The 15,130-nt window shown below is 34.6% G+C and overlaps 2 protein-coding genes and 1 pseudogene across 3 annotated transcripts; 2 read left to right on the forward strand and 1 right to left on the reverse strand.

Annotated features, from left to right (window-relative positions):
* Positions 1-976: 976 nt before the first annotated feature.
* LOC104766989 (pentatricopeptide repeat-containing protein At2g16880 pseudogene) lies at positions 977-3,653 on the reverse strand (annotated as a pseudogene). The gene has a single exon (XR_015591791.1). The product of XR_015591791.1 is annotated as a pentatricopeptide repeat-containing protein At2g16880 pseudogene (transcript).
* A 5,516-nt stretch (positions 3,654-9,169) lies between these two features.
* LOC147920855 (uncharacterized) lies at positions 9,170-9,886 on the forward strand. The gene has a single exon (XM_087501260.1). The coding sequence runs from the start codon at positions 9,170-9,172 to the stop codon at positions 9,884-9,886; it is 717 nt and encodes a 238-aa protein (XP_087357386.1).
* A 1,279-nt stretch (positions 9,887-11,165) lies between these two features.
* Positions 11,166-13,261, forward strand: LOC104766992 (UDP-glycosyltransferase 90A1). Its single transcript, XM_087500478.1, has 3 exons — positions 11,166-11,973; positions 12,509-12,844; positions 12,932-13,261. Exons 1-3 carry the CDS (start codon positions 11,329-11,331, stop codon positions 13,103-13,105), a joined length of 1,155 nt encoding a protein of 384 aa, XP_087356604.1. The 5' UTR covers positions 11,166-11,328; the 3' UTR covers positions 13,106-13,261.
* The last annotated feature ends 1,869 nt before the right edge of the window (positions 13,262-15,130 follow it).

The raw sequence follows: 15,130 nt of genomic DNA on the forward strand, positions 1-15,130 counted from the left end.
TTATTTTTAAAAAAAATATCAACTTTAGTTGATTTTGTCAAATAAAACATGAATTTGAATTATATCAAAAATTTAACGGTTTGGTTATCCATTAACATAATATTTTTAAATAGCAAAACAAATTTTTACGTTATGCTATTGTTTAGAAAGGGAGAAAAAGCCGAAAAATACTCCATCTACTTTTTATTTAGACGTTTAATACCTGGTCTTTTTTCTTTGGTCTACAAATATTTCAATTTTTTTATTGTTAGCAGATTACATCCACAATTTAACAGCCGTTAACGGCGTTACATAGGCAATAAATCTTAACTCTGCGTGCTCAACTATATATATATAATTACAATTTATAACGCAACAGTTTTATTAGATTAGTCTGGTGGTATAAGTGAGTATTCTTCTCTCGAGGGTAATCGGTTCGAACAACCTCGTACTCGATTTTTTTTTTGGCTTTGCTGATAATTGAGGAGCAAATAAAACTAAAACCCCAATTCCATCCAGATTTTATATCCTCTTTGTCTCTACTTTCTCTTGTGACGCTCTTTCCTAGTTATGTGGCATGATTCGGTGCTCTGTTTCAATATGGAAGCCGCAACGGAAGAATCAATCTGTTATGTTCCACGAGTCTCATCGCCTCCATTATGTTCTGGGTATTCTTCACACTGTCGATCTGTTCTCTTAAATCATGGATTTCATAAAAATTGGAAGATTAATTCAGCAAAAGCAAAAATCATGATTATTTTCATTAATTTTGGTAAGTTCACGGATTTTTTTGACATTTTTCCAAGTAATAATTAGAGGAATAACTTTTCTTTCGTTTAGCATCAAACTGACTTTAACTATTCCTAGAAATATAAATAATTCAGTCTTAGGTTTTCTTATTTGAATTACAACTTTCAAAATTGTTTTGTATGTTAAGATTGATGTAATATATGTCACTTGAAATATTTCTGAAAAGTTATCTCCCTATATACAATTGTTTTTAAAAATTAAAATCATTTTAAACATATGGAAACTATATTATAATGTCTTTTAGCAAAGTATAATTTAAGACAATCGAGATGCAAAATGAAAAAAAAATGTTCTTCCTTCAAGATATTGAATGGCCCTTTAATCTTCCTCTACTACAGAGTTCATTTATTACATCAGAGTAAGCAATAGTTCCAGTGTTAAGTTCCTCCTTTGATTCACTTGTTGTTGCTTCATTTTCCTCTGTTTCTGCCTGCAAATTCTGCTTCATCAAGCCAAACTTTTCAGAAATTTTCGCCAACAGTTCATCTGCTTCACTCAGCTTACCGTCTTCCATAAGTGAAGTGATGATACTGTTGTACGTAAACCGATCAGGCTCCAGTCCTTTCTCCTCCATTTCTGATAGAAGATCATATGCTTCTTTTAACTTCTTGTCCTTGCAGAAAGCCGAGATCATCGTGTTGTATGTAACTGTATCAACCTCTCTCTCCTCGATAAGCGTATTGAAGAAATTGAGAGCCTTTTCTGTCATACCCTCCTTACAAAGACCATTGAGAAGAATGTTACATGTATAGTTATCAGGCTTGAAAGAGTGTTTGATCGATTCGTTGTAAAACTCGAATGCTTTTTCGACCCGTCCTTCTTTGCAGTATCCGAGGATGATTGAATTGAATGTACTATCATCAGGAAGCAAACCACTCCCTGCAAGCTCATCGAATTTCTCCATTGCTAGCTCAGTTTTTCCATGGTGACAGAGACCTCCAATTACAGAGTTGAACGTGCTCACGGTAGGAGTAATCTTTGTCTTCTTCATCTCATCCCACATCTCCAAAGCTTTCTCCACTTTTTCTCCCCTGAAGTATCCTGTGATCAATGTGCCATAACTAACCTCATCAACAATATATCCTCGTTTGCACGCACTATTCAGCAAATTGTGAGCTTCATCAGGTTTCCTCTCTTTACATAGAGCGTCAAGAATGGTATTAAGGGTAATAGTATTCATCTTAAAGCCTTTTTGCCCCATCTCACGCATCATCTCAAGGGCACCACTCAAATCTCCTACTTTCAAATATGCTTTAATCAGAGTATGATAAGTTACTCTATCAGGACAAAACCCGTGCACTTCCACCAATTCCTTAACCCTTCTAGTAACCACTTCCCTTTGCTCTTCCTTACAAAACCACTTAAGAGATATATTGTGAGTCACTTGGTTAGGTTTAACTCCATCATTCTCCATTTGATCCTCTAACTTCCTAGCCTCCAAACTAAACCCCGATTCGAAACACCCATCAATCAATGTATTGTAAGTAACCACATCTGGCTGTAACTTCAAATGCTTCATCTCATCCACTAACTCAAGAGCTTCCCTGATACTACCGGCATTGCAAAGCCCACTGATCAGCATGTTATAGGTCCAAAGATCCGGTAATATGTTTGTTTGCTTCATCAGCTCCACAATCTGAAATGCTTCTTTCAACGAACCCAGCTTACAGTAACCATACACTAAATTATTGTAAGTAACCCTATTTGGCATCAATCCATGCTTCTTCATATCCAACAACAGTTCCTTAACATCATTCAAACGACCTTTCTTAGACATTGCTTTCAGAATCGTATTGTAAGTAACATTATCAGGATTCACATTGAAGTCACTATCCATCCTCTCTAACATCCCTACAGCATCGTCAAGCTTGCCTTCTAAGCAATACCCATTAACCAAAACATTGAAAGTTATCACATTTACCGAAACACCAAGCTTAACCATATCATCAAACACTTCTCTAGCACTCGAGATAGAGAATGTAGAAGGGTACCTAACTAAACCAAGGAGAAGCGTGTTGCAAGTGAGCAGATTTGGTTTGTGCTTTAACCGAACCATCTTCTGAAAGATCTGTAACGCAACGTGAGGCTTTCCAGCATGAAGATACGCACTGAGAGCAATGTCGAATAGAGCCTTAGAGGGACGAGGCGAGAGATGAAGATTCGGGTGGATGAGAGAGTTGCAAAGAGAAAGAGATGCATCAGAGGTGCGTATGTAGGAGACGAGAAGAGACTTGGCGTCGGCGAATTTGTGGTGAGAGATGAGAGAACGGACGACGGTGAGAAGGGGAAGAGGTGAATTTGATGGAAACGCTTCTGGGACTGAAGTCTGAGCCCATTGGAAGAATGAGACTAGGGTTTCGGGTTTCTTAGCGAGTGAAGGAGAAGAGAGGAGAGAGGTAAGGAGAGGCTGTGTGATTTGGGGGATGTAGGGATTTAGGGTTTCGAGCAAATGGGTTTTTTCTGAAGTGAGGATTGATGTTAGGGTTTTTAGTAATTGAGATTCCGGTGGCTTCAAAGTCGCCATTTTTGTTGAGAAACAGTGGAATTGATTGCATCGTCTCGAAGAAGAAGAAGAAGAAATGAAGCTTTTCACAGTGATGACTAAAACAGTAATGTGTAAAATAAACCGGGATTACACTGAACCGGAAATTGTAGACTCGATTTGTATGACTAAACCAAACGCAACGGACACTGTCGTTTTCAGGATTATCAAGAGATTGATTTCTTTTTTTTGTTTTGTTGAAGTTTGTATGATTTTCTTTTTTTTTTTTAAATGTAAAATTTATTCGGAATTTTTTTTTACATGGAGAGTTTGGTTTACAACTTTGTTAGAGAGTACAACAACGTAACTGTTTAAAGTAAAATCAAAACTCTTTGCAATGTGTGAAACTTCATCTCGAGCCTAACCATAAAGTCATACTGTCCGCATAACTTCCATTACTCCATTACCCTGGTAATAGATGGAGGAGAGCATTCTGAATGAGATGAATTTTAGTTTGATTGACAATATATTTTTAGAGATAAAAGTACTAATCTTGAATTTGACAAGAGAAAAAGGTACGTGAAACGGTGAAACTATATATAGACAAGAAAACAAATGTATATTTAACTTTTAAAAATATACATAAAATTATGGAAACCAAAATGTCTTTAGGAATCGCAATCATCTTTAGGAAATACATTTTTCAATTATCACATACTGTATATTATCCAACCAAACATTTTTCTATGTTAAATACATTAAGATAAATTTAGGTAATTCAGTTCCTAAATATATTTGCATTATCTTTTTCTTAACCATTACGAAAATACTAGTTTTTCTACATAGAAATTTGGATGGCCCTAAAATCTATAAGAACCCTTACCAAAATACTAGTCGTTGCTCCATATTTTCATATATTGCCATATAAAATCATCTCCTAATCACGTAACTGCAAAAGGCGACACAATATTGATCAATAGGGCTGGGTATTCGGGTAATCCGTTCGGGTTCGGGTATTACCTATTCGGGTTTGGGTAAACGGGTTTAGAAAAAAAGAACTTATTGGGTATTTTTAGATATATGGGTTCGGTTCGGTTTGGGTACTATCGGGTTCGGATCGGTTTGGGTTACAAATTTTAGAATCCGATTAGTACCCGAACTACCGGGTACCCGAAAAAATATAATTAAATTTAAATAAATTTAGTTAAATTTTGACTTACATAACAAAATATTTTAGATATTTTGATTATTTTTGATATTTAGATATAAAACTAAATGAAATATTCAAAATTATAGTCATAATTTTGGGGTAATTGTATTATATTAATGATAAATATTATAAATATGTTTACATGTTCGGGTTTAATGGGTACCTAAACGGGTACTGGATATTACCCGACCCTAACCCGAACCCACGGGTATTAGAAAATAGAACCCAATAAGGTTTTATAGACAAATCCGTACCTAATCCAAACCCGGTTTTTTGGGTCGGGTTCCGGGTTGGATATTCGGGTACGGTTTTTATGCCCAGGCCTAGATCAAATTATCTTAGAAAATAAAAAGGTACCACTAAAATTCATTGTACATATTCTAAAATTTGTACATTATTATTAGCAACCAACCTATAATAAAACAAGATTATCAAAATACCGGTTAGAAGTTCAAGCTTTTTAAAAATTAATTAATATACTTCATAGATCTCTGTTCATTGAAAATATACATACGTAGTCATTTGAAAATAATCGAAAAACATAATATTTGACAAGAAAAGGCTGTCATTTAAAATGTTTTGTTGTCCTACCAGTTTTTAGACAGCTCCTTAACACCAAGTCTTAAAAAACTCCTACTAATGTTTAAGCATTTCAACGACATTTAGTCTACTATTTTTTTTGTCAACAAAGGTTTGGTACTTTCTTCTAGGAAACATAATATAACTAAATTGGAAAGAAAGCCACAGTATATTATCTAAGCAAGTACACAACATCTGGATTAAACTACAATTCAAGAGATAACAAGCTTGAAAGCTAACGAACAAACATCTAAAGCAAAGATAAAGTGGTATTGAAACCATAAAAATAGTGAAATCCAATAAGGGGGTATGCCATATAAAGTGACGGAAATCTGACCAAGACCAAATCACTGGCCGCAAAACGATAAATTATCACACTGTAATACAAAGAATCTGACGAGTTTTTAAAAACCTAACTCGCACTAAAGATGATGAATCTTCAGATCCCTGAAAAAGAAGGCAGCATGTAGGTTGAGAACGAATTCCCAAAAGTCAAGTGCCGGAAAAAGGATCCAAGATAAAACCACCATGCCACTCCACGATGCAAGATCTAAACCAAGTGGGTAAAGAGAGCGAAGATCATGACGAAACCATGTAATCAAAGGACATTGAAATGAGGAGGAAGTTTGTATTATATCTCTCAAAACATGAGAAAATTATCTTATTAAAAGAGGAAATTGAAATGATTTCACTAAAATGTCCGCTTAGTAAGAAATGTCTCTCATTAAATGTGTCATATTCAAGCTGCCCGCTTTCGGAGATGGATCTCACCGACACTAGAGCCGATGTATGATGTTCTAGAAAAAGAAGTGAGAAGAAAGTGTGTTTGTGACGTAATGTTCCATCACTTGTGATCGAAAACTCATTTTTACTTATTTATCGAGTGTATAATGTAATTGCTATTGTAGTGCTATAAAAATTTGATAAGGGGGCGGAAGCAGAACAAAGAACGACACTCTGTTTTGGTGGTGGAAAACAGAGCAAGTCGTAACAGCGGTGAGGAGAGAAAAACAAAGCAACTCGATACTCTGTTTTGAGGGTGTAAAACAGAGCAACGGTGAAGAGAGAGGGTAAGGTGTAAACGCAAGAGATAGAGTCGAGATCGAGTTGCGATATCGAAGTCGACGAGGTTTGCAAGTCCTCTTTGCAGGGCTTCCACAAACAAAGCTCTTTTTTTGGGTAGTTAAGACTACCTCTTTTTTTGGTTTTTATTGATGCAAAAATATGAATGAATGTACAATGCTTCTGCGTTCTCTATTTATAGAGACACAGGAAAATCAAAACAAAACCCTAAGCCTAAACGATGAGAAACCGACTAAACTATAAAATGGAAAAGAAAACAAGACCGTAACTTGATGGCCACGTAAAACTAAAAGGCCCATCAAGGATCAATGCTACGCTGCATCAGTGAATATAAAGGCTAAAAATGAAGGAAAAAAACGACAAAAAAAACAAGTAAAAGTATCCATATATGAGAGGGAAATCGGGTACACAATCATATGTATTTTTATCTCTATAACGATATATGAAATAACGTCCGGAAGGTACAAAATTATAAACGATTATATTTCACTAATTTACAAACACACACTCTATGGCGATGATGATACAATAACAACTTGAATACAAACCAATAGATTTTAAATATAATATTTTATCAGTTATAAATTAATACTAGGTAAACGACCCGCACCTCGCGCGGGATTATGTTACTGAAAATCATTTCATATTTTTTTTTAATTTGTTATATAATTTATTTGACATATGAATTATTTCTTTTGTCAAATTTTTTTTAATTGATTTTGAATTCATTATTATTATTATCTATTGGGTTATCGTCGTTGCAATTTGGCATTTGTTATTGGATTTTATCACCTAAACTAACATTAAATAGTTCATTATTATTATCTACTGTGAAAGGTTTCAAGTCACAAACATTTGTTGAAAGAAGCCATGAGAGAATAAAAGATAGAGTGTTTGTAAATTGGGATTTTGTTTATTTGGTGATCTGGTGGAAATAATGGTGATTGGAAGTACATGTATATTACGGGTAGTAATTTTAATTAGGGTTGTATTTTTAATTTTTTCAAAACTTCACTTCTCTTCAATTAAGCAAATTAAAAAGAATATAAAATATTTTATTAGGTATTTATTTTCAGGGATTAAGTGTGGTGTATATGATTCCTTTTCTGGTTGAAGTATCTCTATTTATATGTTGTTAGTAATGTGGTAAATTCATTTTGAAACTTAATCACTTTTGGAGGAGCTAATCATAGTAACAAGTCACATCTTGTTTGCAATATAATCAAGGATTACACTATTAAGACGTGATTTTGGAAATATTAAATTTATTTTATTGATAAGATTATTTGCTCCTAAAGTAAAGGGCATTAAACAGATTACTGAGGTGATGAATATTCGTTTTTCCTTATACATATTTTTATATTATTTTTATTTTGTTATCTAAAACAAAAAACGAATAATTGTTATATTTATTTGTTTAAATGTTAAAAATTTAATAATAATAGCGATCTAAATTCTAGTAAATTCTAGTAAATCCTCATCTATAAATCCTAGTTATTTTAAATAACAGTTTTCTATTTACCAGTATTTGATTCAAACAGGCAAATAATCTGTTACGTAATGTGTTATGATTTTTGTTTGTTTTTTCCCAAAATCATTATGCTGAAATATTAATATGTCGTAATTTATGAATCATTAGACCCTAAAAACTATATTATTACATAAATTTACATAATCATATATGGATTTTATGTTAACAAACGGCTATATATGCGGTGTAAAATATATGATTCATTTGACCCTAAAAATTATATTATTGAATCCGATCAGGTATAAAATTTATGATTCATTATGTCCACAAGATTATATTATCAAACCCGATCATGTATTTTTAGGTGTTTTGTATTGGCTATTTTTCTCCAACCATGATGAAAAGCGATGGACATAAAGCTTCATGAATGGGAAAAAAATATCCTTCCGATGCAAGAACAAATTAGGTTCCATAATTTAGTTGAAACTTTGGGTTGAATTGAAAAACGCTGTTGAAAAAAGGCATGTGCAAATTGTTAATGTAGATGATGTAAGAATTGTTTAGCTTGTTCTGGTGAGGGGTGATGTATATGGTAGTAAAAAAAGAATGTATTTATAGGTGAGAGAAGAGGCAAGTCTAGGTTTAACATTTTTATTTATAATTTTTTTTAAAAATAAATATAATGGCAGAGAATTGTAAATAATTTGTTATTTTGAGGGTTAATTGATAAAAAGTGTCATGAGCTCTGTAATGCTGACTCTATTAATAGATAGGGGATTTATATATATATTAACATAAATATAAGCATTTGCGTTCTAAATTCAGAACATCTAATCTAACTTTTGAAGAAGAAGGACATCAAAGCTGGTTAAAGTTCTAACAACATTAAAAAAAAGCTTACGTGGCAAGGGCGACTCAAAAGGCGATTTAGGGTTTTCTTGTGTTGAGCAAAGATGTTGCCCGCGGCAGCCACTCCGGTTGAAACTGGGGCGGTTCGGCGCCAGAAGGTGAGGGTAACGGTTTGGCAAAGCTTTCTGTAGAGATTTCGGTTTATAACGATGGTAGGGGGCAGAGTATGGAGAGTCATAATGGGGCTCAATCGAGGGAGAGTTTTGAGGGGAGATCTAGTTTAATTAAGAATAATTCAGGATCGACGGTAGCTGATCCTTTGGTGCAGAAGACATGGCTTAGGGCTGCGAAAAGGCATATTTTCACCAAGTAAAAGTTTGTGGTAGAACAGGTGGATGGGAAAGGGAGGGTCGTGGTCTCGAGAGAGGTGTTTGTGGAGGTAAAGGAATATTTTTTGGTTGGAAAGTTTCTTTATGGTAAAGCACCCCATATGGGGAAGGTTCATATGATCATGAATAAGATTTGGCGGCTGGCGGGTAAGTCAACCTTGATCGATGTGTTTGATTTGAATAAAGCCACAGTTAAATTATGTGTGCGTAATGAGTCGCCTTGGAAAAGGGTTTTGAACAGAGGTATGTGCAACATAATGGGAAAACCCATGATTGTTCCGAAGTGGTCGCCTTTCACGTAGGAAGTGCAACCGGCTATGAATTCTATTAACCTATGGGTGGAGTTACAGGATGTCCCTCCCATTATGTTCACGCATAAGGGACTGGAGTTCTTAGCTAGTGCGGTGGGTAATCCAGTTCGTCTTCATGCTAAGACGGAAGCTTGTGAAAGTTTTGATGAAGCGCAAGTGTTGGTGGAAGCAGATCTCACAAAGGAGTTACCGCGAGAATTTGTGTTTACTGGAGAGGAGGATGGCGAGGTGAAGACTGTAATCCGGTATTCATACCCTTGGCTCCTGCCGAGGTGCAGTGGCTGTCATAAGTGGAGTCATTTTCGTGACTCATGTCTTGCGGAGGCTTTGAAGGGTGATTTGAACAACGAAGTTATTCATGAGGCTCCCACTGACATGGAAGTAGCAAGTGTGGGTACAATTGTTCTGGATGGGAGTACCGTTGTTTTAACTAAGGATAACCCTCCATTGGCTGGCGACCAAGTGTCCCTTACTAATGCTGATGATGGTTGGAGCACGCCTCAGAAATCTGCTCGTAGTCCTACACGTCATCGTGAGTCACATAGGTTGGGGGTCTCAAACTCTTACGCGGCTCTCGCGAAAACAGATGAGTTGGGTGAGGATGTGAAAACAGAGGAAGAGGTGGTGATAGAAATGGCTTCTACCGAAGATGTATTGGCGGCTACGGGGAGTAACATGGCTGACACACTAGCTGTGCAGGATAAGTTGGCTGTGGATGATTAAAATCAGTTGGTAATGTTGGTGGAAAAGGATGTTCCTCACAAGGCTTCAAAACCCAAAGTGGCTCCTTAGTTGCGCTCGATACTACCTAGAGACTCATAAATGGCTCACAAAACGGTTTTCGTTTCTTCTACTTGTGATTCGAGTAAGAAGAATCTTCCTCAACATTAATTATGTTAGGCTTATTTTGGAATTTCCGCGGTTTAAAAAAATCTACTAAGCATTCCGTTATGAAGAAGTGGGTGGAGGGAAATAAGTTTCAGTTTGGTTGTTTGTTGGAGAGTAGAGTAAAGGAGAGTAAGGTTCAAAGATTGGGTGACACTTTATTCAAGGATTGGTCCATTTTGACAAACTATGAATATAATCGGCAAGGTCGTCTCTAGGTGGTTTGGTGTAGAGATGTGGTTCTCAGCCCATTCTATAAGAGTGAACAGTTAATTACATGCTCGGTGAAATTGGCTGATCATGACGAGGAGTTTTGGATAATATTTGGAGATTTTAATGACACTTTAGATATCTTGGAGCATTCTCAAGTGGATGATCATCCGCTGATCACTTTAGGAATGCAGGATTTCAAGGGGATGGTAAGTTATGGTGCTTTAACGGATTTAGCTGCCCATGGACCTCTCTACACCTGGTCTAATAAAAGGGAGAATGGCTTAATATCTAAGTAACTTGATAGAGTTTTGGTAAATGATATTTGGAGGCAATTATATTCGGCGTCTTATAGTGTTATTGAGGTTGGGGGATGCTCGGACCTCTTATGTTGTCGCATACATTTGAATATGGATTAACCCAATGTCGTAAACCGTTTAAGTTTTTCAATGTGAGTATCAGGTTGGAAGAATTTAAACCACTGGTTGATAACTTTTGGAAGGAAACTGAGCCTCTTCATATGTCCACTACTACTCTCTTTCGGTTCTCTAAGAAGTTGAAGGCTTTAAAGCCGGTGTTGAGACAGTTGACAAAGGAAAAAATGGGTAACTTGGTCAAGAAAACAAACTAAGATTATGAGGATTTGTGTAAGAAGCAGGAAGCATATTAATCTTATTTCCTGCTCATTCGTTGTTGGAAGCATATTAATCTTATTTACATTGGTTCTAAACCATTGTCTAAAAAACTTCTAGCCGATGTGGGATATTGTGCTTAGTTCTTTGATTTCCATAAATTTAAAATTTCCTTTTTCTAAAAAATTCTGTAAATTAAAAAAATGTTAATGAATGATATGTCAAATCATGATAGGTTGTTTAAAATAATTCTTAATATAGATAATTCTGGAAATTGTATAAAATGTTAATAAGTGATATGTGAACGGCCTTAGGAGCTTATAGCTCTTACTTTTTATTAGTATAGATTATGGTTTCCTCAAAGTCATCTCTCTCCCTTTCCCGGAAAACATCACCGGAATCCCTCCCGGCGTCGAGAGCACGGACAAGCTCCCTTCCATGTCACTCTACGTGCCTTTCACGCGCGCCACGAAGCTTATCCAACCATTCGTTGAAGAAACACTCAAGAATCTTCCACAAGTTTCATTTATGGTCTCAGATGGATTCCTCTGGTGGACATCAGAATCTGCAGCTAAGTTCAAGATTCCTAGGTTGGTCTTCTACGGCATTAACTCTTACGCCTCCGCTGTCTGCATGTCTGTTTTCAAACACAATCTCTTTACCGAACCGGATACAAAATCTGATATCGAACCGGTGGCTGTACCGGACTTTCCATGGATCCAGGTCAAAAAGTGTGATTTGAACATTGGTACTACCATCGTTCCGGGTCCAGCGCTCGAACTATTTACGGACCAAATCATGTCGACCACTACAAGCCATGGGTTTTTAGTAAATAGCTTCTACGAGCTTGAGTCAAAATTCGTTGACTACACCAACTCTAATAGAAAAAAGTCGTGGTGTGTTGGTCCACTGTGTTTGACAGATCCTCCTAATAAACGAGGGAGTACTAAACCGGCTTGGATCCGTTGGTTGGATCGGAAGCTAGAGGAAGGGCGTCCGGTTTTGTACGTGGCGTTTGGAACGCAGGCAGAGTTATCGAACAAGCAGCTAATGGAACTAGCTTTAGGCTTGGAAGATTCAAAGGTACGTACTCTAAGTCTCTAACCAACCGTCCAACCCAATGAAATGGTTATAAAAGTTAGATGTCTATTCATCTATATATTTACAAGTTTCTGATTGAACCGTTCAAAGAGTTTTAATTAATAAACCTATGTTCATGACCTTAAATAATTTAGGGTGTAAATCAAAAAGTTGGCTTACAGTATAGTTTATGAATGCAGATGTCGAATCAAAAAGTTTTTAATTTTATGACGTGTTTGAATTATAATGGAAAATTCTTGTAGATAACCAAAAAAAAGGGCGTCAAATAGCTAAAAATTAAATAAATAATGAATAACCTATTCCATGAACCATTTAATTAGTTACAAAAGAAATTTGTATATTCATCTTATATACTATTAAAATAGACATACCCAGCTTTCGTCGACCTAAATTCCATGACTTTAGTCTAGGATGCGACACTTAACGAGTTAGGCATTAATTGTAATGTATGGTTATTAATGCATGCCGAGTAAAATAAAGTATTTTTTTTGTATCATTGACGTGTTTGATTCTTAAGGTGAACTTTCTGTGGGTCACGAGAAATGACGTGGAAGAGATTCTTGGAGAAGGATTCAAAAATAGGATAAGAGAGAGTGGGATGATAGTGAGAGATTGGGTAGACCAGTGGGAGATATTATCACATGAAAGTGTCAATGGATTTTTGAGCCATTGTGGATGGAACTCAGCGCAAGAGAGCATATGCGTTGGGGTCCCGTTGCTGGCTTGGCCGATGATGGCCGAGCAACCACTCAACGCGAAGATGGTTGTGGAGGAGATAAAGGTCGGAGTAAGAGTTGAAACCAAAGATGGAAGTCTAGAAGGATTCGTGACAAGAGAGGAACTAACTCAAAAGGTATTACAAATACAATAAAACATTATTGAGTTTATATGTTCACGGTTATATAGACTTTTTTTTTTAATGTCTCTTTTTATTTCACAGATTAAAGAACTAATGGAAGGAGAAACGGGAAAAATCGCAAGAAAGAATGTAAAAGAATATTCAAAAATGGCAAAAGCAGCTTTGGTCGAAGGGACTGGTTCGTCTTGGAAGAACTTAGATTTGATCCTTCAAGAGTTATGTAAGAGTAGAGAGTCGAACGGTACTAATGATTAATGAATAGATAAGTGATTTGAAGACTGGATAACTAAGCCGGCTTTAGACTTGTTCGTATACTAGTATACTGTAAAACCAAATATATATTATGTGTAAGTCCTTGCTTTGGTTGAAAAGATTATCGGTGATGGCTATAATTGACTTTTCATTTGATGATTTTGATGATGGTTAACTTAACCAATTAAGCTAAACTAGTCTCATGCCATTATGTGCATAACTTCAAAATGAGCAAAATGAGAATCGGTTAATTCTGGAAGAGTTGTAACCAACGTGCATGTGGTACCGGGCAGAAACAATCTTTGGACGGCCCTAATAGAAATAGTAAAAGATTGTGAAAAGATTATAATAGTTTTTGGTTTTCAATTTTTTTTCAACAATTTGTTTTGATTTTTTTAATATTAGTTATTTCACAAAAAATGATAATAGAAAGGTATATATTAAAAAAATTATATAGTTATGTCAATGATAAAAACAAAATTTCAAAATAATTTGTTTGACCCTTTCAATCATTGTTTAGGGTGCTCTATTGGTGGACCACTTTCTCTATAACGTATTAGATTATGAGCTTCGCATTCAAAACCAATTGGTGTATGAACTCATATTTCTTATATACTAGTTAGAATACTTGTCCATTTTTCGATGTATGATATTTTTATCTTTAATACGCTTTATCGAGATGATGACGTACTCTTCTAATCATATATCTCGTTATTTTCGGCCGGTGAATTAATTTGGGTTTAAATGGATGATGGATTGGTATGGACAATATGTAGATCGGGCTCTTATACCATATTAAGTTATGGATTTCTAATTCAAAACCTGAATAGATTGGTCTATCTCACTGATATCTTTGTCCAAATTTAGATGTTAGATAATTTCTAATATACCCCGTTGAGATGACGGCTTTTCTAGCCAAAAAATTCAACATTCCCTGACGGCTTTTCTAGCCAAAAAATTCAACATTCTTTAGAGGAATACCGATTTGTTTTCACCACTATAGTAGTTACTACACTGACTACACACTTGGTAAATTATCATTTTTAATTTTTAGTTATATGGCGCAGACTATCACATTTAGAAGCTTTTAAGACGTGTTTGCATAATTAGTCATTTTTGGTTGCCAAACTAATTATGGCGAGCTCTGATTTTTGCATGCAAAAGAGGTGCGCAAATGAGACTTGTGACATAGACAAATAGTTATTTCATACACCAAATCTAGTGATATGTTATGTAATCAATATTACTTCCCTATCTATACTAGTATTTTTGCAGCTTTGCTCAAAAATACTTTTTAAAAAGTTTTTACATTTAATGTATTGACTTTAATATTAGTTACCAAAAAATTTAAAATTAATTATAGGTAAGATTTAAAAAAATAAAAAAATATTTATACCTCATTCAAACATAAATATATATGATTCCCTTTCATTTTTATTTGAATTTTTATTTAAATTATTTGGAATTATTCTATAATACATTTAGTTAATAAAAATTTTGATTTTTCCTGCATATGATGTAATACAAATATTTAGAAACGGACATATATTACTCAATAGATGAATAAAAAAATTCGGGTATAATATCCCACATCGCCTAAAAAAATTGGGCAATAGTTCAGAGTCATACTATAAAAGAGACCAAAATGATTCATAATACAAATGAGTAGAAAGCTTGATTTATCAGACATTCAAACTTAAAAACTTTTATTTGGTTTATTCCGGTTCTTTATTTTAAAGATTTTTAAGAAGTTAAATATTATAAATATTTAAAACTTTTAAAAGTTAAATATTATAAATATTTATATTATATAAAAGTATAAATATTATAAATATTTATATTTTTTTTGAAAGTTAACTTTATAAAATGTTAAAAATATTAATAATATTTAAACGTTTATGAAGTTTCAAATATTATAAATATTTAAACTTTATAAAAAAAAGTTAGAAGACATTTAAAATATTAATAATATATTTAAACTTTTACGAAATTTCAAATATGAGAAATACTCAAACGTTTTAAGAATTC

Source organism: Camelina sativa, chromosome 19 (genome assembly GCF_030686135.1).
Source record: "Camelina sativa cultivar CO46 ecotype springtype chromosome 19, ASM3068613v1".
NCBI lineage: Eukaryota > Viridiplantae > Streptophyta > Magnoliopsida > Brassicales > Brassicaceae > Camelina > Camelina sativa.

Coding starts and splice junctions, on each gene's coding strand:
- LOC147920855 (XM_087501260.1), top strand. CDS start 9,170: ATGAATTCTATTAACCTATGGGTGGAGTTACAGGATGTCCCTCCCATT.
- LOC104766992 (XM_087500478.1), top strand. CDS start 11,329: ATGTCACTCTACGTGCCTTTCACGCGCGCCACGAAGCTTATCCAACCA. Junction 11,974..12,508: donor TAGGCTTGGAAGATTCAAAG/GTACGTACTCTA, acceptor TTGATTCTTAAG/GTGAACTTTCTGTGGGTCAC. Junction 12,845..12,931: donor GAGAGGAACTAACTCAAAAG/GTATTACAAATA, acceptor TTTATTTCACAG/ATTAAAGAACTAATGGAAGG.